Raw genomic sequence first — 22,769 nt, 5'->3', positions numbered from 1 at the left:
ACTTATTTTAAAGTATTTTTAAATTCAAGTTTTTTTTTCAACCAGTCTCTACAAACTTTTTACAAGTGGCGTGCAACGTGGAAGGCCTATATATTTTCTCTTACAATAAATCTTAAAAACAAAGCACTATTTACCATCTCTCTTTTGGAAAGTTCTTTACAATTTCATTAATGATTGGCTGGTAGCAGGAATCTCTCTCAGGTTTCCCCGTTTCACTCCAGTCTCTTACAAACTGTTTCAAAGTGGACTTTAATTTATCCATGTCAAACGTTGAGGCTGGCACAATCTTCCCATTTTCCTGATTAAAGGGCAAATAAAAGTTAGAGAAAAAAATAAATCCAGAAAATTAAGATGTCAAACAACCTTAGCTTTGAATACTGAAACAGACATGCTGTAGCAGCTATATGGGTGGTTTAGTTGATAAAGCACTCGCCTCTCACCTCTGGGACCAGGGCTCAAATCCAGCTTACAGTCATATATGAAATGAGTTTGGTGGTATCAGCTCAGCCCTCAATAGACCAGGGTCCACATCACAAAACCAATATATAATATAGCATAATTCAGCACAACTGGTAGTCCTTATTCAGGAAAGGACAAGGGGTGAGCTAGTATGGAGACCGAACAACCTCCCACTCTGAGAGGGAGGTCCCTCCAAGCCATTGATGAGGCAGCATGGAGAAGCTCACACTGGAGCTGCCCAGAACTGTACCCAGCCTATGGATACAAAAAAAAAAAAAGAAGACTTCAGTTTCCGTCACTGCCAGTCCCTTAAGCTTCATAAGTGTAAAACGAAATTAAAAAAATAGATATGGCACACTAAAAAAGATAGATCAAGTAGGGGGGAAATTATGATAAAGTTGTACAGAACTATAATACCACAAATAGTTAATTTACCTAAAACACATAGATGATTAAGAATGTTGTAAACTAATGTACTACAAAAACACTACTTATGATCAATGCAGCCAAGTGAAAAGTCAACCTTAAAAAAAACTTGGGTAGAGTTAGAACTCCATTGGAGTTCTATCATACTGATCTGTTACTAAGAGTAATTACTGACACTTGCCATAGCAGACAAGTACTGTTCTCCTGAGGGATTAACTGTGCCTCTATATAGAAAAAATAGCCAGATATGCCTTTATTGAAAAACTATACAATATAATTCATCAGGCCTATAAGACATGCAAAGGTTGGGGGCAAGGTAATTAAGCAAATATGAATTCGTAAGGGGAGGGACAAAAGGAATGGAAACCTGAAATGAGAAAAAGAAATATAAAAAACTAACAAATGTACAGAAATTTTTACTTCTGAAATATGAAGAGAGTCCAATTTTACATACATCTTCTCCATATTCTTTATTTTCAAACATATGTTTGCACTCGTTCACAATGGTCTGCAAGATCTCTTGATTATGATCAATGCATTTCCGAATCTTGTCCAGATGAAGAAGAAATTGAGGAAGTAGGTTTTGTTGATTAGCTGGGAGGGATCTAAACTGTCTCTCAGTTCTGTTCACTTGCTCATGCATATTAGTTCTAGAAAATAAAAAAAAAGTTAAGGTCTGTCAGTATTTAGCTTCAACTATAAATCCAAAGAACCCACATGTGAAGATACCCCAGACTACAGCTATCATAACTTCTCCATCTTTATTCAAAAAGCTTAGATCTCATTTCACAATAGTCCCCTAACCAAGCCAAAAAACCTCAATTCCTAAGAATTTTATAGAGAATGTGGTTATTTTAGAATGCAAATTATGAAGCTGTTATCTATTCCCAGATCTGTGCATGTCAGCATCACCATCAATGGCATTGGTTCACAAACCAAAGTCTACATTGGTTTTAATAATATTAGAAATTCACAGAAACAGACTGATTAGACAAATGGTTTGAAAATATCAAGCTTTTAACTGTGCATTGAAGCAGTAAAGAAAATAATATTAAAAGAATATACATTATGCTGCATAAGATACAAGGAACTCACTTCACTTTTAATATCACTGTACAGATCCTGTAAAGACTTATCCACATGAACAGTCCAATGAAATCAACAGAACTACTCACAATATGGAAAATTAAGTATGTGGATACATCACTACACAATTGAGGCCTTAATTCTTTATCTTGAACCACTCATTAACAAAAAAGTTAAGTATGAACACATTTCATTGTAACTACATAGGATAATGTTGCTGTTTTCATTTTAAATTCTAATCTGTACACAATTTCCAAATCAATGTAATTTAAGGATATTCTATAGCAAGTTTAAGAACATAAGAATCCACATACTAGGTCAAACTAATGGTCCACCTAGCCCTGTATCCTGTTTTCTAACAGCTTCAGATGGAATTAGTTTAAGAGGGCAATTTATCGAGTGATCCATCCCATCATCCAGTCCCAGCTTCTGGCAGCCAGAGGTTCAGGGACACCGGAGCATGTGGTTGCATCCCTGACCATCTTGTCTAAAAGCCCTTGACTGCACCTATCCTCCATGAACTTATCTAATTATTTTTGAACCCACTTATATTTTTGGCCTTCACAACATCTCCTGGCAACAAGCTGCACAGGTTGACTGTGCATTGTGCAAATCTGTAGCTATTAATTTCACCGGGTGACCCCTATTTCTTCTGTTACATGAAGGGATAAATGACATTTCCTTATTCTCTTTCTCCACATCATTCATGATTTTAGATACCTCTATTGTATCTCTTTTCTAAACTGAACAGTCCCAGTCTTTTTAATCTCTCCTCACAGGGAAGCTGTCCATACCCCTAATGATTTTGTTGCCCTTCTCTATACTTCTCCACTTCTATTACATCTTTTTTGAGATGGAGTGACAAGAACTGCATGCAGTATTCAAGGCATTAGGATATTTTCTGTTTTGTCATCTATCCCTTTCTTAATGGTTGCTAAGACAGTCATGTAGACGTTCAGTCCCCAGAATTAGAACCTACTTCATTCACAGTTTACATGGGTATCTAAAATCGCTCATTTCATATTTCTATATTCAAGCATTTGGATTGTTTAAGAGACACCCTTTAATTTCAATAACCTTGGTACAGGTTTATAAAAATAAAGCTATTTGAAACATGTTTTATTGACAAGTTATTAAATATGGGGCTCACTTCAACTCAATCTGGTTAAAGCTCTTTGAAAAGAATTGCAGAGGAGGTGGTACTATAATTTAAGGATCAGGTTTGGTACCTAACATTGTTCAAACGAGACAATTGCATTATAATGGCCCCAGTTATTAAATCAGTCAATTGAAATATAGAAAGTATAATGTGGATCATAACATCCCAACTCTGTTTCATGTATTTACACTTGCTAAAAGATTCTACAGTGACAGAACACGTGATTTCCAAGATAATGTCACAAGCGTGGCTATAAACAGTTGCTTTCTCTAGATCATTTTTTGTTTTGGTTAAAACTAACGGATGTTTCTCCTCTGTTCTACACATTCCGTAGAAAGTTATTTTTTAGGCTTTCTACTCCAGCTTATTGTTTTTTGAAGGGTCATAAAGCACTATTCTGGTAGGAAAACAAGCTCAGAAAGTTAGTTATATGCTTCAACGTTAGCACTGAATACAATGCTGTTAACAGGCCTGTTTTTTGCAGTATTTGCATAGTCTGTAAAGTTCAATTTCAACAGTACAAAATAAATGTTCATTAATAATTATATACTTTTACATTTATTATCCAAATGCAATCGGGTTCACTTTAAAAAACAGAAAAACCTACTGTTCACTTCATCTCCCCTAATTAGACAACTTTGCCTTAAGGGGAAGATATGAAGACCCTTCAACACCACTTCAAGTATTTCTCCAGCCAACAAAGAACCGGCTTGACCGACATGCTCTGCTATCACTTCTGTACATGCACTCAGCTCCACTTCCAAATAATTTTCTATTTCCACAGTTATAAGAGAAAAACTAGAGAACTGTCATGGGGGGATGGGGAGGGCACACACCCCGGTGGCGGGGGTGCACGGGAGGAAATGGGCAGAAAGGTTACACAGGCAGTGATTTCCTGGCTCCACCTGGTTGGTTTCTCGGGCTCAGGGCAGGAGAAGACCCGGCCTGGGAATTGGGTAGAGGGTCTCGTCTCTTAGCCTAAGGGGGAGCCGACCAGGATCGGGGTCTCTCGGGTTCAGGAAACCCGGGGGGTGGCGGGTCTCCGGTCTTCCGCGGAGCAGGGTATCGGTTACCCGTAGTATCGGAAGGCGTTGATGATTCTCCGGAAATGCTCCCCCTCCAGCCGCTCCTCCTCCTCCTCCTCCATCCTGCTCACCGTCCCCTGCTCCGGCTGCTTTCGCCGGAGCCGCTCGCTGCTGAACGGCACCTCCCCGTCGTCGCAGTCAGCCCGGTCTCGCCACGGTCGCTGTTCCCCCCCATCCTCCTCCCGGCGCCCCCGGAGCATCGCCCTGACCGAGGTGGATCCTTCTCGCCTCAGGGCCGCGGCTGCAGCGGGAGCTGCGCTTTCCAGGACAGGCCGCACGCGGCCGACAACTCCAACGCCGTCCCCGCCCGCTTCCGGCACCAGAGAGGCGCCCGCGCCCCCCCGAGCACTTGCTTTATATGACACGAGGACACCACCCTCCAACGGCCATATACGACGGGCACGGCCCGCGCAGCCGCAGAAGAGCCCGTCCGACCCCTCCTACCAGCTAGTGAGTGTTCGTGAGAAAATGCGAGAAGAGTCAACGGCCTAACCGCGAACTGCCGCGGAAGGAGGTGTCACCCCTCCCCTCCAGTGGCAGGATCCACACCTGCTTCTTCACCGTGTGGCAGATAGCAGAGGGGGGGTCGCGTGCACCCCTGTCAGTGAGGGCGGGGGGGGGGGGGGTAGCTGGACTGCAGCCTGGCTACAGCAGCGTCGCTCTCAGGGGCCGGACTAGCTTGCAGCACGGCCCCAGGCAGGGGGAGTAGGCGACAGCAGGGAAAGGGGCAGTCGTTTGTAACGGAGGGTAGGGAAAGATGAGTCAGTGGGGGCTATTTTTCCATTGAAAAATATGTTTGAAGAATTGCTATACCTATCTGTAAAGATATAGGGTACGAGGGAGCAATTTCCCCCTCTCACCCTGAGTGCCCAAGCCCTCGGAAAGAGCTTGGTTGGATAATCTAAGCCCTATACCCAGATCTACAGCCACTCTTTTCTTAACCTGGCTACTATATAATTCTTAAAACATTAGTGCTAATAAAAAATTTAAAATCTGTATTTCAACAACACATACATTGTGATAGGCACTGTAACACTATTGGCCTCTGCTCCTTTTTAACTCCCGGGGCCACTTTGCTGTTAATTGCACTGGAGGGCAGGAGGGAGTCCTGTCCTGGAGCTGCTGAGTCCTAAGGATGGCCCATAACACCAAAAAAAAAAAAAAGTAAGAGCAGAGAGTGTGTGAGGAAGGAGGAGTCGTGATTGTAATAGGTGGTAATGAGGATGGTGAGGGCCAGGCACAGCTAAGTCCAGCATCTTGTTCAGATGAAAATAAAAGATGTCTCTGGCCACTTGTTCTATTTTATATTAACTATTTTTATCACTGTAGGACTTGAGCTCCTGCAATAATACAGCGGAATTGCTACATGTTACACAAATGATAGTAAATGATACACAAATGATGTCTTTTGGGATATTACTATAGCATAGATATATTTAAAAATATATAAGAATATGCAGGGGTATAGAGGTGTCTAAATAAGATCCCTCAGACACAGAAAATCTGAGAATAGAAGGCAGATAACCTTAACTGAGATTGGAGTTATAAGGGTATCTAGTTTAGAAAAAATCATCATCTATTGCAGTAGCCCTCAACCTTTCCACACTACTGTACCACTTGCAGGAGTCTACAATGTCATGCATATCCCAAGTTTCACCTCACTTAATTACTTGCTTACACAATCAGACCACGGTGTCACAAAACACTATTACTGAAAAATTGCTTATTCTCATTTTTACCATATAATTATCAAAGCAATATAAATATAAATATTGTTCTTACATTTCGGTTTACAGTATACAGAGTAGTATAAACAAGTCATTGTATGAAGTTTCGCTAGTTCTCTGTACTGACTTTGCTAGTTCTTTTTATGTAGCCTGTTGTAAAACTAGGCAAATATCTAGGTGATTTGGTGTACCCCCTGAAAGATCTCTGCATACACCCAGGAACATGCATACCCCTGTTAAGAACCACTGATCTATGGTAGAATACATTGCATTTTAAAGATATCTTTAAAATACAGCTCAAATCTATAAATGTATCAAGGATCATTGCTCTTAAGGATTTAAAAGTTAACTAACAGGTTATACCCATTTCTATTTTACCTTCTCCAACCACAGTTAGGAATAGAACCCAAATCTCTAATGTAACAATTGCAGTTTTATCTGTCTTATGGTACAATACTTATACACCAGAAACAGAGATAGAATCCAGGATTTCTGAGCATCAAAAATAAGACGTTTCTGGCAAGTATCAGCTAGTTTAATACATACTTGCTTTGCTGTCATGTGACTGCACACCTCCCTGCAAAATAAACATTTTTTATATATCTATTTAAAGCCATTTTTTGTTCTTGTAAACCATTTGAGAAAACACAGTTAGGGTATATTTTATTTTTTGTACAAAATTGAGATACAGAAGTTCACATTAGAAAGTATTTCATCTTAAACATATTTCTACATACACTTACACTATGCTTCTGTTTTAGTAGATCACCACAAATATATTTTCTGTTTACTATTAACAGTCTTAATATTGCATTCATGATCAGACAGTCAAGATGGCTACCATATTATAGTCATCAGGCTAAAAATATCCAAACAAAAACACATTTCTGTGCTACCAAAATTCCTGAAAGTCAACAATTCTAGAACTTTTAGGGCTGGAAGGACCCTGTAGTAGGTTATATGGTTTGCACCTTTGGTTTGAGTAGAATTAAGATATCTAGACCAGGGATATCTGGCACACAAGCTGATTTTCAGCGGCACTCACTGCCCAGGTCCTGGCCACCAGTCCAGGGGGTTCTGCATTATAATTTAATTTTAAATGAAGTTTCTTAAACATTTTTAAAATCTTACTTACTTTACATACATCAATAGTTAGTTATATATTATAGACTTATAGAAAGATCTTCTAAAAATGTTAAAATGTATTACTGGCACGGAAAACCTTAAATTAGACTGATAAACCTTCTGAAAGGTTGCCAACCCCTGATCTAGACAATCCTCAAAAGATAGTTTGTTTTCAAATAGTTTTAAGTCCTCCCTGTGTGTATTTATGTATTTTTATATGGCTGGGAAGCTGCTATTATTCCTTAACTGATCTAAACTATATTTTTCTGTTCTCTAATCATATTTATTTTTTCATTTATTTCTAATTAATCATTTATGATTAATGAGAATCTTATTATTTCCTTCTCCTCCTTTGTAGCATCTTTTTTGCATTTGTCATCCAGAATCTTTTACAACTCAAAACCTCTTATTTTCCAGGCTGCACATTTTTCATGAGATGTTAACACATCTGACCCACTACCAACCTCTGTTCTTATCCTACAACTCTTTCTAATAGCTTAGTAGTTGCCCTTCAGATTATCTATATCCTTTCCACAGTGCCCCAAACAATACACAATACTCCAGATGCATTCTAACGAACACCATGTGAAAAAGGAAGAATTCTGTTTCTGGTCTCAAGTGCAATACCTCTATTTACATATTCCCAAAATGGCTTTTGCCTCTTTAACCACATGTCATTTAATACTCATATTTAATATTTTATGAGCTATTACTTCTATTTTCCCTATATTACTAATGTGCAATCACTTTGCATTTGTGATTTTCAATTCCAAAAATATTTTACTTGCATATAAAATTGTGCACATAGCATATACCTACGGAAGTATATTTATGAAATATCCAGGGCTATATTTCCATACATTAAAGTAACTTTCAAATTCCTTATACTACATGATTAAATATTAAATCAGGTTGAAGTTTGTCACAGGATTACAGATGCCACTCTGAGCAAGGCTATCACTTTAAAAATACTGCACTAGTCTACTGGATGACCTATACTATTCATCAATATTTATAAGTCTAACAGAAATAGCAGTCACTACAGTAAAATATGGATTCTATAAACTGGTGTTACTGATGTACATACAATAGATTGGCAAAGTGATCCATCCAGACACCATAAAATTGACCCTGAATCCCTACTGGAAAGAATCCGAACTTCTCACATGGTTTTGCTGTGACCTGCTCACCTTAAAAAAAATAATACAAGTAAAGATATCAGTTCACAGATATTAGATGGCATCTACTATGTCTATCACAATTCTTGTCACCCGCCTGAAGCTCAAAATGTTATTCTTTCCCTCTACTGCTCAAATCTTGTCAAACCTCAATTTTTTTTGCTCAAACTAATATGTTACCACTTTCTCTCAAAAGCTTTCAAATATATCTCTTAACTCTGCAGTTATCCAGCAATTGATCTATCTGTTCCAGATCTGAAGCAGTTGTAAAACAAATGTTTACATTTAGTTTGTATATAATCCACATTAAGATACTAAATGTCTCTCTCATTCATAAGGATATGGAACATATAAACAGTATCATTGACTGTATTTTTAATTATTTTTCACTTAATTTTTTATTTTTCAATTAATGTTAACCTGCTTCACTGTGAATAACTAGTATTGGTGATGACCTTCTCTGCATGCCTGTTATGAATGCTATGTACTGGCACAAACCATAACCAGGAGATCTTTGGCTGGGGTTTTGCTACCTCATTCCCCCTCTCTCTTGTTTTATATATATTTTTAATAGTAAAGATCAGCCACAGTGCTGTACCCAGTTATCTAAATCATGTAGTGATGCATTTCAAAATTTAATTTAAAATTCAAATTTTAATGGATTTTGAGTTACAAAATAAATGTATAGATCTTGCTGATCAGTCTATACATTGACTACACTGCATCAGTATCAAAGAGGTAGTAAAAGCATGGTAGATGTTATACACCAGGGGTTCTCAAACTGGGGGTCGGGACCCCTCAGGGGGTTGTGACGTTATTACATGGGGGGTTGCGAGGTGTCAACCTCCACCCCAAACCCCGCTTTGCCTCCAGCATTTATAATGGTGTTAAATATACAAAAAAGTGTTTTTAATTTATAAGAGAGAGAGTCGCACTCAGAGGTTTGCTATGTGAAAGGGGTCACCAGTACAAAAGTTTGTGAGCCACTGTTATACACAGTAGGAAGACCAGACTTATGGGATCAACTATTAAGACACAAACTTTGCTTTTTCTTTCAGATAAATATGCACTGATTCTTCCACTAGAGTTCTTTTTAAGAACCAGTGGACACATTCTTTGACAGACTCCTGTTAGCTTACTGCTGCAACTCATTTAACTACTGCTTAATTTAAAAAAAAAAAAAAAAAAAACTGTGTGTATGCTTCTTAATCTAAATAAAGAAAAGGTGAGTTAACTAAAATTCCCTCTAATGATTGTGAGAATTCAGTAGAGAGAAGAAAATCACCCCAAAACCGCAAACCAAACAGTGTGGAATAGGGGATTAGGAAAACCAGATTTATTATATGTTCTGGTTCTTCAATATTTAAATCATTATTTGAGAGCCTTCCTATTCTCTCTAGTGAATAAATGCACAGGCCTAATTACTCCACTTAGGAAAAGCAGATGTTTGCTAATCTAGGGAAACATAATAAAAAAGGTTATTTCTAACATGCAAGCACCAAAAAGAGTGAGAGCAGAGAAGAGATCTAAAATGATATAACAACTCAGCCTTTCAGTAGGGTCAAAGAACCTGGTCAAAATCCAGAGTGCCATAAGGTCTTCGCTGACCAAGCTGCACCAACATAAGCTCAGTTTTTAAAGTTTTACTTTAAAACGCACCCATAGCAAGTGATTAGTATACTCTATTGCAGGGGTGGGCAAACTACGGCCCACGGGCCAGACTGCCCACAAACTCCCACTGGGGAGCGGGGTCTGGTGCACGCCAGGTCAGGGGCCACAGCACATGGCTCGGCCCTGCTCCAGCACTCCAGCCAGGATGCTGGGTCGGGGGCTGCACCACACAGCTCCCAGAAGCCACGGCATGGCCCCACTCCGGCTCCTATGTGCTCCAATGGCCCCCTTGGCACTCCAAGTGGAGCTGCAGGGGCAGTGCCTGTGGATGGGGCAGTGCGCGTGGATGGGGCAGTGCGCAGAGACGCCTGGCTATGCCTCTGCATAGGAGCCAGAAAAGGGAAATGCCACTGCTTCTGGGAACTGCTTGAGGTAAATGCCACTCGGAGCCAGGACCCCTGAGCCTCTCCCCATGCCCCAACCCCTTCCGGAGCCCTGATCCTCCTCCTGTTCTCCAAACTCCTCAATCCAGGCCCAGAGCACCCTCCTACACCCCAAACTCCTCATCCCCAGGCCCACCCCAGAGCCCACACCCTCAATCAGAGCCCTCATCCCCTTCTGCACCCCAACCCCAATTTTGTGAGCATTCATGGCCTGCCATACAATTTCTATTCCCCAATGTGGCCCTTAGGCCAAAAGGTTTGCCCACCCCTGCTCTATTGGCATACCACAGAAGGGTGAAGGGCTAAGCCAATACTGGTGTACTTGGAATCTATGGTTCCAGAGAGTCCAAGTATTTTAGATCTAAGGTTCAGACCACAGCTACCCTTCTATTTATTTAGCTTTTTGCTTCCTATTTAGACAAAACATAAGAGTTTTGTAACACAGGACATCAAATGCTAGGTATTTACATTATCCCTTAATATTGGCATAGATTTTTGTTAATGAGTTCCCTTATCCTGTTCCAATTTCCCATAAGATGACTTACTTTTTCCATGCTTCTAGCTCCCGCATTATATCATTATAAACATATGAAAAGAGGTCTTCCTCAGATTTTGTTCCATCCAAATAAACTGAGAAAGAGGGGGAGAGAAAAGTGGTCACAATATTAATAATTAAAGTGAACTGTAACTTCCTATACATTTGTATAGGACCCAGCAAAATCCCAAATGGCATCTGTAGGTGCTATCACAATAGAAAATCAAGAATACTTCCTTTCCTCTCCCAATATCGCTTAAATAGAAGTTCATAAATAGGAGATCAATCCACCCCAAAAATACCAGATTCTTTTTTAAAAATACATAGTCTATAGATGTCCCAAAAGAACAGAAATCCTAGTTCTATGGTAAGATGAGAAATTCAGCAGAAATTTGGGAACAATTACTGCCAGAACTTGTACAGAGAGTTAATACAAATTAATATTCTTCTGTGGCCCACTATGTATGCAATCTTGAGGACCTCCAGCTAAGTTGTAATAACTCTCCTAATGGGTAGAGGATACAATGATGAATGTGCTGTAATCTCTAATACTCCGGGTTGTTTAGGTTAAAAAATATATATATTATATATTTACTTTATTTATTTATTTGAGCAAGGCAAAGACAGATTCTTTGTGCTATGCATGCTCTTTTATTACTTTCCCTGTCCCTAAAGGAAATAATGGCAAATTTAACAAAACTGTTTTCCCTACCCAACTATAAATATGGATTGGTTGAAGTAGTCCAGGTCTATATTAGAAAAGGATAGATATGTTGGCAGATCCTCCTAGTGTGGATGCACCCTATTCAACTGGCAAAAAAGTGCTTATCCTAGTGTTAAATATATTAAAAAGTATTTTTAATTAATGGGGGGGGGGGTCGCACTCAGAGGCTTGCTTTGTGAAAGGGGTCACCAATACAAAAAGTTTGAGAACCACTGGGATAAGCTATATCGGCAAAAACACTTGTCAATATAATGGTCTACCTGCAAAAGCCCCAGTGTATAGAAACACTGCAAAAAGAAAAATCAAGTCATACCCCCAAATGACATTGCTATCCCAGCAAAAAAAATCTCATGTAGACCTGACTCGAGGAAAAGTTGGATATGGCTTCTTCATTGCTCCTTTTTGCAGGACTCACATTTATTCTATTAAAACAAAATAATAAAATCCTCACCAGACAGAATATTTGAGAGATTTTGAGAATGCTGATTTGAGTCTCTCAGCATCCTTCTGCAGCCCCATTATCTGAAAATGTCAAATTTCAGGCTAAGCAGGGTTTGTTCTGGTCAGTATATGGATGAGACCCCTCTGAGGAACAAGAAACACTCCCACTTCAGCCAGTACACCACTAGGCAATTCCTCAGCATAGCATTAAGAGGGCAAGAGGATCAACAATGAAAGGCTGGGATTGCTGGGGACAATATTGTACACACAGGGTTCCTAAGTTAACAGGGCTTTGGGCACCACTAGCTTCATTTCAAACTGTTGAACCTCATTTTCTCAGATTGCTGAGTAAGAACACATGTTGCAGGTGGTTATTTAATAAATTCTTCCATTTTCTGAAACCCTACATTCATTTTCCTCTTCTGTTTTCCATAAAAGATCCAGATTTCTGGAAATAGTCCAGCATCTTCTAACTACAGAGTGGGGATGTCAGTCTCCCTGGGCAAAAGATACAGTTTCTACTCAATTTCATAGTTTAAACACATACCACAAGTCCCATAATTCAGCAGCACTCCCAAAAAGTAAAACACAAGAAAGCAGATTCTCTAAGGGTTAAAAAACGCTACTACGGACAGAGTAAAAGTTTTTTTTTTCCACTTTTAAACAACAAGTTTTAACAAACAACAGCTACACAGTTTTGTTGTCTTTTTTAATAAAAAAGCAAACATACTTTGACACAATAAAATGGAATAAACCATTCCCAGAGTAGTTACCAGTGGTACACAGTCATGCCGGAAGGGCATAACAAGTGGGGTCCCGCAGGGATCAGTTCTGGGTCCAGTTCTGTTCAGTATCTTCATTATGATTTAGATAATTGCATAGAGAGCACACTTATAAAATCTGCGGATAATACCAAGGTAGGAGGGGTTGCAAGTGCTTTGGAGGACAGGATTCAAATTCAAAATGATCTGAACAAACTGGAGAAATGGTCTGAAGTAAACAGGATGAAATTCAATAAAGACAAATGCAAAGTACTCCATTTAGGAAGGAACAATCAGTTACACACATACAAAATGGGAAATGACTGCTTAGGAAGGAGTACTGTGGAAAGGGATCTGGGGGTCATCATGGACCACAAGTTAAATATAAGTCAACAATATAATGCTGTTGCAAAAAAAGTGAACATTATTCTGGGATGTATTAGCAAGAGTATTGTAAGCAAGACATGATTCTTCCACTCTACTCTGGGCTGATTAGGTCTCAACTGGAGTACTGTGTCCAGTTCTGGGCACCACATTTCACAAAGGATGTGGACAAATTGGAGAGAGTCCACAGAAGAGCAACAAAAATGATTAAAGGTCTAGAAAACATGACCTATGAGAGAAGATTGAAAAAACTGGGTTTGTTTAGTCTGAAAAAGAGAAGACTGAGAGGGGACATCACAGTTTTCAAGTACACCTCTAACTCGATATAACGCTGTCCTCGGGAGCCAAAAAATCTTACCGTGTTATAGGTGAAATCACGTTATATTGAACTTGCTTTGATCCACCGGAGTGTGCAGTACCGCCCCCTAGAGCATTGCTTTACCGCGTTATATCCGAATTTGTGTTATGTCAGGTCACCGTTATATCGAGGTAGAGGTGTATGTAAAAGGTTGTTACAAGGAGGAGGAAGAAAAATTGTTCTTAACTTCTGAGGACAGGACAAAAAGCAATAGACTTAAATTGCAGCAAGGGAGGTTTAGGTTGGCGATTAAGAAAAACTTCCTGTCAGGGTGGTTAAGCACTAGAATAAATTACTTGGGGAGGCTGTGAAGTCTCCATCATTGGAGATTTTTAAGAGAAGATTAGACAAACACCTATCAGGAATGGTCTAGATAATACTTAGTCCTGCCACAAATGCAGGGGACTGGATTAGATTACCTCTCGAGGTCCCTTCCAGTTCTATGATTTATCTGTAAATTAGTGTCAGGATGGGTTACTTCTAACAAGGCCCTAACTAAAGATTATGTATGACTATATGTCCCATAATCCAGCATAATCCATTTCAAAGTGACCCAAAGGAACAACTCTATTTCTGAAATGATCTTTCAAGGCCTTTTTTTCCCACCCCCAAGGCAGTTTCTATTCCATCCCCCATCTCATCTCTCACACGCCCACTGATTTTGAAACGTGCTTCAGCTAATTCACACATTTATTTTGGCACAGTTCATTCTAGTAGACAGCCTGTAAGAGGCTCTATATACACCCGATACACAGGGCCTTGCACTATCTCTTGCCACGGGGGTGAATTTCACCATTAACCTTTTAGATAAATATAAATCTTTAGTATGATATTGATCAATAAAAGAAAAAAGAATTTAATGCCTGATCATGAACAGTGTTGAGCATGCCATTCAATACACGATGAAGGTGTTCAGTGCCCATCACCTTGCTGGAAGTGCTCTACATGTTGCAGGATCAGGCTCTAACAGCATTATAAGTTTGGCATTATGCAAACTTCCCTACGTAGCTCTACCAAAGCACCAAAATCCTGACATGTCTCATGCCAGACTGTGTAGTGGCTTATCAATATGTACAATTTGGAGGAATCTATTAAACTTATTCTATCTAAGATCTAAATCAGGATTATAAACCACATTCTAATGGATCAACCCAATGAGCCATATAATTCCCCAGAATTTTTCTAGTTAAACATACACACACAAACTGGTTTGTCACATGGAGTTTAGGAATCACTAGTGAAGGTGACCAATACATTTTTGTTTATTCTTGTAGCTCGCAAAGGTGGGTCATCTCTACAAGATTTTCTTGCATGAAGATCACTCATCTACTAGCAGACAATAAATGCATCTAATACTGCTGCATAAATGCCAAAAAAATTCTGGAAAAATAGAGTGATTTGCAAAAATCACTACTTTTAATAATTTTTATATATTTAAAGATTATGTATACCATACCGATATTATTTGTATTTTCTTCCATTTCCCTTTTATGTTTCAGATACATAGGCCATACATGTCCATCGAAGTATCCTGGTTGATCTGCCGGTTGATAAACTCTGGTACTACAGAAAAACACATTTGCTTTCCTGTGCAAGTTTGACATTTTTTTTCCTGGTGTGCACTCATATACCCTTCATTGTTTATTTACTAAGAATATCTATCCAAAATACTAAGAGAGGGAGGCTGTGTATCTGCTGGTCACAGCACAGGAGACTCCTTAGTTATAACAGGATTTAGCATATTGCCCACAAGAACCCCATCAAATCACCTATTTCTGCCTATCATTTCAACTACAAAACTGAGTCAGAGCAGATTCTTATTGAAACAGATGTTTCATCTTAATTAAACTTCATTGCATAAGTAAGTTACATAAGAATAGCCAAAATACATTGCAATCACAGATAATATTTTTCACGTTGGTCTAAATTCTGAGAAGTGACTAGCGATTTTGGTTGCTCAACTTGCAACACCTGAAAGCACTGGCTCTCAACCTTTCCAGACTAATATTCCCCTTTCAGGAATCTGATTTGTCTTGCGTACCCAAAGTTTCACCTCACTTAAAGACAACTTGGACTTGCTTACAAAAATCAGACATAAAAAAAAATAAAAAAGTGTCACAGCACACTATGACTGAAAAATTGCTTACTTTCTCATTTTACCATTATAAAATAAACCAACTGGAATATAAATATTGTACTTACATTTCAGTGTATAGTATACAGAACAGTATAAACAAGTCATTGTCTGTATGAAATTTTAGTTTTTTTATGTAGTCTGTTATAAAACTAGGCAAATATCTAGATGAGGTGATGTACCTCCTGGAAGACCTCTGCATACCCCGATTGAGAACCACTGCCTTAGAGGGTCTGATTTTCAGAAGTGCTGAGTGATGATTAAACTCCTTTGATGTCTCTTAAGTTGGGCTCCTAGAAAGAAAGGCACTGAAAATCTACTAGTCACTTTTCAAAACATAGGCCATTATGAATATGGGAATTCTGTAATCAGTGAACCAGATTCTGACCTTAGCTACACTTGTGTCATTCTAGAATAAAGCCATCAACACCAGATTTGCAACAGTTACTCCACATTTGCAATAGTTACTGAACACAGAAAGGGGCCAGTATCTTACTTAAATAATACACAATGTAAATGCATGTCAACTCTGCCACTGAACAGCATTGTGGTGGCACAGCTTCTTGTAGCTGCAAGAGTTAACACTTTGTTTCTGTTCTCTCTTAAACAATACTTAAGTGCAACTGTACTGTAATTAAACCTATATTTTAAGTTCCTTGGGCAAGGAGCTTTTTACTTTGTGTCTGTACATTGGCAGTCTGAACAGTGACTGGTGTCCCCATGCACAACTACAATATGAATGATAAACAAGGGATGGATCTATACATTTGAGGGTTACAGATGCTGTTTGAACATCCCTGGGAACCACAAAGGCTCTACCCTCAGGGATGGAATGGTAACAAGGCAAAGCTCACTACCTCAGCAATAGCAAGATCACAAGAAGGGACTGAGGAGAGTCGGCAGACTCTGCTCTGAGTTGTTACAGTTAGTAGATGTGTGAGAACATTGACATACAGGAAGCTTTCTATCTTACGTGTACTAGGGCATGGTGATCTGCAGCGAGCAATAGTTTTAAAACATTACCTCCTTCTCCTCTTGCATTCTTCATATGGAATGGTCAGAAAATATCTTCTATCCCATACTTCATTAAGAGGCCTAAGATGACAGCATGTTTAGTCATTTTGTTTCCTTATTCACGCCCCCATTTACAGTTTATGTTAATGTGACATTTTAAATTTATTTGTAAAGTAGCGTTGCTTACTCATAGTTATACAGAAGAAAACCTTCAGCTATCAAAATGTGAACTTCTTCTGTACTTCTCAGATTGACAGGTGTACTCTTTGATTCTGCTGTTGAGACAGAAGAGCCTGTTGGGTTTTTCATCCATGAGCGTATGCTTGTCACCATTTCCTCCATATAAAGGGCATCAAGTACTAGAAAATACATAAAATGTTAGTTAACGTGTGTTTTGTTTTGGCTTTTAATTTTTGCATTATTTCTGAGTTAAGCAGAAACCCTGTCAAATAGTTTAAGATCTAAATGTAGGTTTTAAGTAAAAGAAGCAGGGTTAATTTAAAAGAAATGGAAATTTAAATGTTAACATTCCCATTTACTACTGGAACCTAAAACAACAGCACTGAATTTGGGCATGTGAAACAGAATGTTCTGCTGATTCACCTAGTTTCATGTCCAAACTGGAGTGGTTCAAAAGTTCAACTGAAAGTTACATAGCTGATGAATGTTGGTATAAACACAGAATTCAAGTTTAGGATAATGTTATAATAGCCAGGTATTAAAGAAGTCTTAGATCAGGCTGCAGGATATTAAACTGTAGTTTTTATAATTAGAGATGGCCTGATGCTAGCCTAGAATTTAAAGTTTAGACCCAGATCTCAATTGCAATTGGACTCATTTTAGTTATAATCTGCAGTATAGTCCTGAACTCAGTGAGACTTCTTGCATGAGAAAAAGGTTGAAACTTGGATCTGATCATGCTTGATTTAGGATCTGATTCTGGGAGGTGCTAAGCAGCCTTGATTCTCAGTCACTTCACATCAGGAGTTGAGGATGTTACAGGAAGTGCTCAGAATCTCCCAGGACATGTCATGAGGTGCAACTCTACAAAGGGGGAAAACGGAACAACTATTTAAAATTAAATTTCACTATTTGCTAATTGATAACTTTCTATATTACATCTGATATCATTTAAGTGGCCTGGAATCAAAATATAACTACTACTCACTTGAAGGGGGTCAGAATTTCACTTCTGGAATGCAGTTTTCTCTAAGTTACTGTCAAACAAGATATTAATATCTATATTTTAATTATTTGGTTTTAAGGTGCATATTGCTTGTTATGGGCCAGATTCTGATAGTCATGTTGACAACGTCCTCCACAAGTAGCCCTATCAAGTTAGTGGGGCTACTTGTGAAGCAAGAGGCTACTCGAAATGAGTAAGAGTGACAGAATATGGCCCTAAATGACGAAACAAAAATAAACATTTAACACTGTAAAATGGTATAATTGGCATTAGGTTTGAAATCACAACTACTAATGCTGTTCAGAAGAGTCTTAATATTGACAGGTTAATAAATTGATAAGGTTTCACTGTAAGCAACAGACAGTTGGCTGTGTCATGCACTATAATTTAGAAGACCAAGAATAGAGAGAATAAAGTCTGTTGCAGACAGTTTGTTTAACTAGCCTCTAGAAAAGGAAAGCACTGGATGAAGCAGTTTGGAGACCCATCACCTCAGAACTTTAGATACATGCTGTCACCAGAGGAAATGTTCATAATATCCTATGCTAAGTGACAGCTGTTTCTGGAGAAACAGAAAGGGCTAGCTAATTTGCAAAACAAAGATATAAAGTCAGTGATAAATGCAGGAAGTTAAAATATTATTGCTATTCCATAGTAATGGTATTGTGTAATAGTCAAATAAAGGTATACTATATTAAACTGTCCAGTATAATGATGATGAACTTTTAAAATACTGACTTTTTCTGTTAAACATCCTGAAAAAATCCTATATCAAATTACGTTTTCTTTACTTTTTGCCAGACATAACCCACTAACCATTTTTTAAAAACAAAGTAAAACACTGTCCCCTCTGATGACTGCATTGATCTAAAAGAAACAGACGCTAAAGTTAATAAACTACAGCTGACATTTCAATACATAATGTTCACAAGCAGTATACCCAATTTACTAACCATCATATTGCTTAAATCCATGTTCATCTATCTCTACTTCCGATTCTGGCTAGAGAGAAAAAAATAGGCAGTTATCAGGTCAAAAGGCAATAGTAACCCTATTACTCTGAATTCACTTGTGTAGTATTCATGGTGGAGATGTATAGAAGGCTGGAAGGCCAGTGTGAATGGCTTAGGCAGAAGGGTTGCGAGGATATGAAGCAGAAAATGTAACACAGGCGGGGGGAGAAACAGGAAGCCAAAGCAGCATGTACAGTAGGGGAAGACAGTAGGAGAATATTCAGTGTTTTTCATAAACAGTGGATTGCAACATAGCAGGAGTGTTGCCCACTCCCGCCCCCCCCCCAAAACTTAATCTTGATGTATCACTAGGGTCCCCCAAAATTACTCTTCAAATAAAATATAATTTTTCCCACGTCCCCCTGAAATAGTATTATCCAGGTAAAATTATTTACTAATCTACTGAAATTGATATTGATAATATATTACATATCATATAAACACAAGCATCTCTGGATTTTAATATTAACTTCTGAATAAACTACTGTTTCATTCGAGAACAATAACCACATCAGGAACAAGAACAGGCCCTTCTCACTCATATCGATACTGAAACAGTTATGCTTTTGCATTTTTTAAGATATGAAACAAAAACAAGCAACAATATTTAATTTTTTGTTGCTATTTTGTTTCTATTTGTTGTTTTCTGTCTAGAGTTAAAAACCTACAAAAATAATTTTAATTGCAGTAGCATGACACATTCCCTGAAATGCATCTGTTTCTCTACTCACCTTTAAATATAAATATCAGAGGATGCAGTGAGATGATTATTCTGTTGGTCATATTCCTAATCTTTTTTGGCAACTGAAAGCTTTAACATTATTATAGCATTCTTAATTGTATTTTCCTCTTTTCCAGATAACAGTTTATACTGACTCCATAAACAGGATTCATTTTAAATTGTCACATACTAGTAGATCAAGAAAAAATAATATAGTGTTGCAGGAACTACATTTAAAGTCTACTTTTATGTATGAAGTCATTCCATCAACTCGGGTTACCTTAAAGAAGTCATCTTGAGCGAGTATACTGCAGTTTGGAAGCTGTTTCCTAAGTCGTTTTGCCAGTGTTGTTTTCCCCCCATTTGTCACTCTGACTTTGAAAATTGAATAAACAATGTGTCAGGAAAAAAATAATGCATAACATAGGAGTGCAATGTGCACTAGCAAAAAGACAATTACAAAAAGTTAATTTTATTCAGAATAATTTGCAGTTTCCTAACATTTGTTTGGAAAATACTTAGTCCTGCCATGAGTACAGGGAACTGAACTAGATGACCTCTTCTGGTCTCTTCCAGTCCTACAATTCTATGATTTTATCATTTAACTCATTTTAGTCAGCTTATATGACAATGAAAAAGAGGAAGACTAGAGTTGATGTCTGAAAGGGTCAGTCTATGGTGGAGGGTGGAAAAAGTTATAAAAAATTAAACCAGTGGCATAGCTAGGAGTGGAAATTTTGGTGGGCCCTGACTTTCAGGTGGATTGGCAATGACAGACTGTACTAGCTCAGCTTCTCCCCTAATGCCACGCCCTCTTCCTGGCCCTGGTACCCCCAGACACAAGGCTTCACCTGCCAAGCTGGGCACGCGTATGGAGCGGCCCAGAAAAATGGCATGGCAGAGCTCCGGGAGCTCTGAAGGGCAGGTGCATAGATCCATCCTGGATTTCAGGTGCGAGTGATGCTCCGGGGCACTGAGGCAGCACTATACCCCTGCTCAGATTTGGGTGGGCTTGGATGCTAATTGCCCATCCAAGCCCATCTGTGGCTACTCCCCTGAATTAAATACAATTGACAATATAATATTAAGCTTAAGTTTTTAATTACTTAAAAAAAAGAGAGCTGTATTCACACTCAGGGATTGTTAGATCACAATATGGCATTTGAGACAATCTTACAATGTTTTAACAGAGACTGAATTTGTTTGCACTTACCCGCCAAGTCCAATGACTAACACCTTCATAATTTGTGTTCTATCCAGTTCCCTTCTTTCCACTGTTTAAAATAAGAACAATGAACAAACCTTTTGGACAATGACAAAAATCAGCTGCTACACAGGAAAATACCAATTACCACAAAAGGTCTTCTAAAGGTTTTCAACTTTTACCATGTCTATTCAGCTGTCTTCACAGTCTTACTAGGAGGGCTCCTTTAAGATCCAACCTGCAATTGCTTACTACCAAGCATAGTTTTTATTATCATGAGCAGTTCCATTGCAGAAAACAGGACTACTTAGCACAATAGTAAAGTGTTTGCAGATTGGGCCCTTGAAAGTAAACTAGGGAAGAGGGAGAAAATGAGTTTGTGTCCTGTTTTCTTTCAAAGTTTCTTCTGGGAACTTCCTTTTCTGCTTTTATTTTAACATTACAGTATCACAAATCTCAGATCTTGTCTTTCCAATTTTTTGAAGGACTTTTTGGACACTGAGAAGTGTTCCTTGGGCACTGTAACACTTTGGGGGGTTCACCCAGACCAAATTCTTCCATCAACCTAGCTACCACTTCTTGGGAAAGTGGATTACTTATGCCGACAGGAGGAGGTCCAATCTACACAGAAGCACTGCGGTAATGCAGCCATGCACTGTAGCATTTTAAGTGTAGACAAGCCCTTAGCAAATGACAAATATTTTATAATAAAGATCAATAAAGGCTTTTCAGCGCTGGTAAACTTTGACTCAAAAAGAAACACTCGTTGACAAGTCAGATACCATCTACACATCTGAAGAACTTTGAACTCATTAATTTGTCACTGTCTGTATCAAATATAGTCACAATTTAAGGGAAGGATTCCAGAGTAAATAAAAGCAGGCAACTTTATTTGTGTATGCATGAAAAATAAAGAAAAGTGGAAACCAAGAGTGGGTAGTAAAATATTTTGTTTGCAGTGTAATTGTAGCCATGTTGGTCACAGGATATCAGAGACACAAGATTGGTGAGGTAGTATCTTCTGTTGGCCCAACTTTTGTTAGTGAGTCAAATTTTTGAGGTAGAGCTCTGTGTAAATTTCAACACTTGTCTCTTTCACCAAGAGAAGTTGGACAAATTAAAAAAATTACAAATATACCATCTTATTGCATGCAGATGGTAACGTTATCATCAAGCTTACCATGAGCAGCCTACAATGCCAAACATTAAGGCACCAATCCTCCCAACACAGATGTACTGAATTAGTACTTTAATTCTGCATTTCCTAATTTTTCAACTGCTATTTTTAATTATGCCACTTCAAAGTACTGGTATATCCGTAAAGTATTTGCACAAATGACTTGAAGTAGCACAGTTACAAATCACAGATCACACACACGTGTAAGGAAATGCACAGAAAAATAAGGTTCCGAGAGAATTTTCAACTTTATCTGCCAATTTGGCAGCAGTGTACTACAAAATACGTAACAAGTGCATTTGAACTAAGCGACCAGCACTGCTGGAGCCGCGGCTTGGATTTCATGCGATGTTAGGGTGCGTAGATGGCTCCGTGGCGCTATGGTCCAAGGCGACCCGCGTTACCTGAGCTGCCGAGGCCTCTGTCGCTGCTTCCCCAGGCCGGTGGAGTGCACTGCAAGGCTATATAGCGAAAGCACCGATTATTCATCCAGGTCACTCGTTCCCCCCTCCACGGACCGACGCACCGCGGAACCCTGCCCCGCCAGCGGGTACACACCGCCCGCACAGAGCCTATGCCGTAGCCCGGGGGACAAGCGCTCAGGCGCCCCCGCGCGCAGAGACAGGCAGCAGCCGGCTCGCCTCCGCTTGGCTCAGTCCGCCCAGTCCTGCCCCATCGACTGTCGGGATTGGCCGGCTCCGGCGCTCAGCCAGCGCCCAGCCCACGCCAGGGTCGGAGAGGGGAGCGGCCCGCCTGCCGCCACGCGCGCGGAGATTGGTTGCCTCGCGCTCCCGGGTCCGCCCCGCTGTGCGCCTGGT

The 22,769-nt window shown here is 39.2% G+C and overlaps 1 protein-coding gene across 12 annotated transcripts in view; it reads right to left on the bottom strand.

Moving 5' to 3' along the window:
- The window catches only part of LOC115654102 (carnosine N-methyltransferase-like), a 47,799-nt gene extending 25,169 nt beyond the window's left edge, over window positions 1–22,630 (bottom strand). For 6 of the 12 annotated variants that reach the window (XR_004001093.1, XM_030568071.1, XM_030568072.1 and 3 more), the window contains exons 1-10: window positions 22,356–22,630; window positions 20,784–20,844; window positions 19,851–19,941; window positions 18,790–18,838; window positions 16,838–17,009; window positions 16,660–16,731; window positions 14,959–15,065; window positions 10,845–10,929; window positions 1,340–1,535; window positions 135–298 (exon numbers count right to left, since the gene is read on the bottom strand). Coding sequence is in view for 11 of the 12 variants with exons in the window: in XM_030568071.1 (XP_030423931.1) it covers window positions 135–298; window positions 1,340–1,535; window positions 10,845–10,929; window positions 14,959–15,065; window positions 16,660–16,731; window positions 16,838–17,009; window positions 18,790–18,838; window positions 19,851–19,941; window positions 20,784–20,844; window positions 22,356–22,440 (1,082 nt within the window). In the remaining variant the exon portion in view is untranslated. Of the gene's footprint in view, window positions 1–134; window positions 299–445; window positions 715–1,305; window positions 1,536–4,203; window positions 4,610–7,376; window positions 8,258–10,842; window positions 10,930–14,958; window positions 15,066–16,659; window positions 16,732–16,837; window positions 17,010–18,789; window positions 18,839–19,850; window positions 19,942–20,783; window positions 20,845–22,355 lie in introns of those variants that run through there. The other 6 variants (XM_030568078.1, XM_030568077.1, XM_030568079.1 and 3 more) reach the window with 6 other exon arrangements.
- Between the last annotated feature and the right edge of the window lie 139 nt (window positions 22,631–22,769).

Source organism: Gopherus evgoodei, chromosome 6 (assembly GCF_007399415.2).
Source record: "Gopherus evgoodei ecotype Sinaloan lineage chromosome 6, rGopEvg1_v1.p, whole genome shotgun sequence".
Classification (NCBI taxonomy): domain Eukaryota; kingdom Metazoa; phylum Chordata; order Testudines; family Testudinidae; genus Gopherus; species Gopherus evgoodei.
This window is presented reverse-complemented; position numbering and strand designations above follow the sequence as displayed.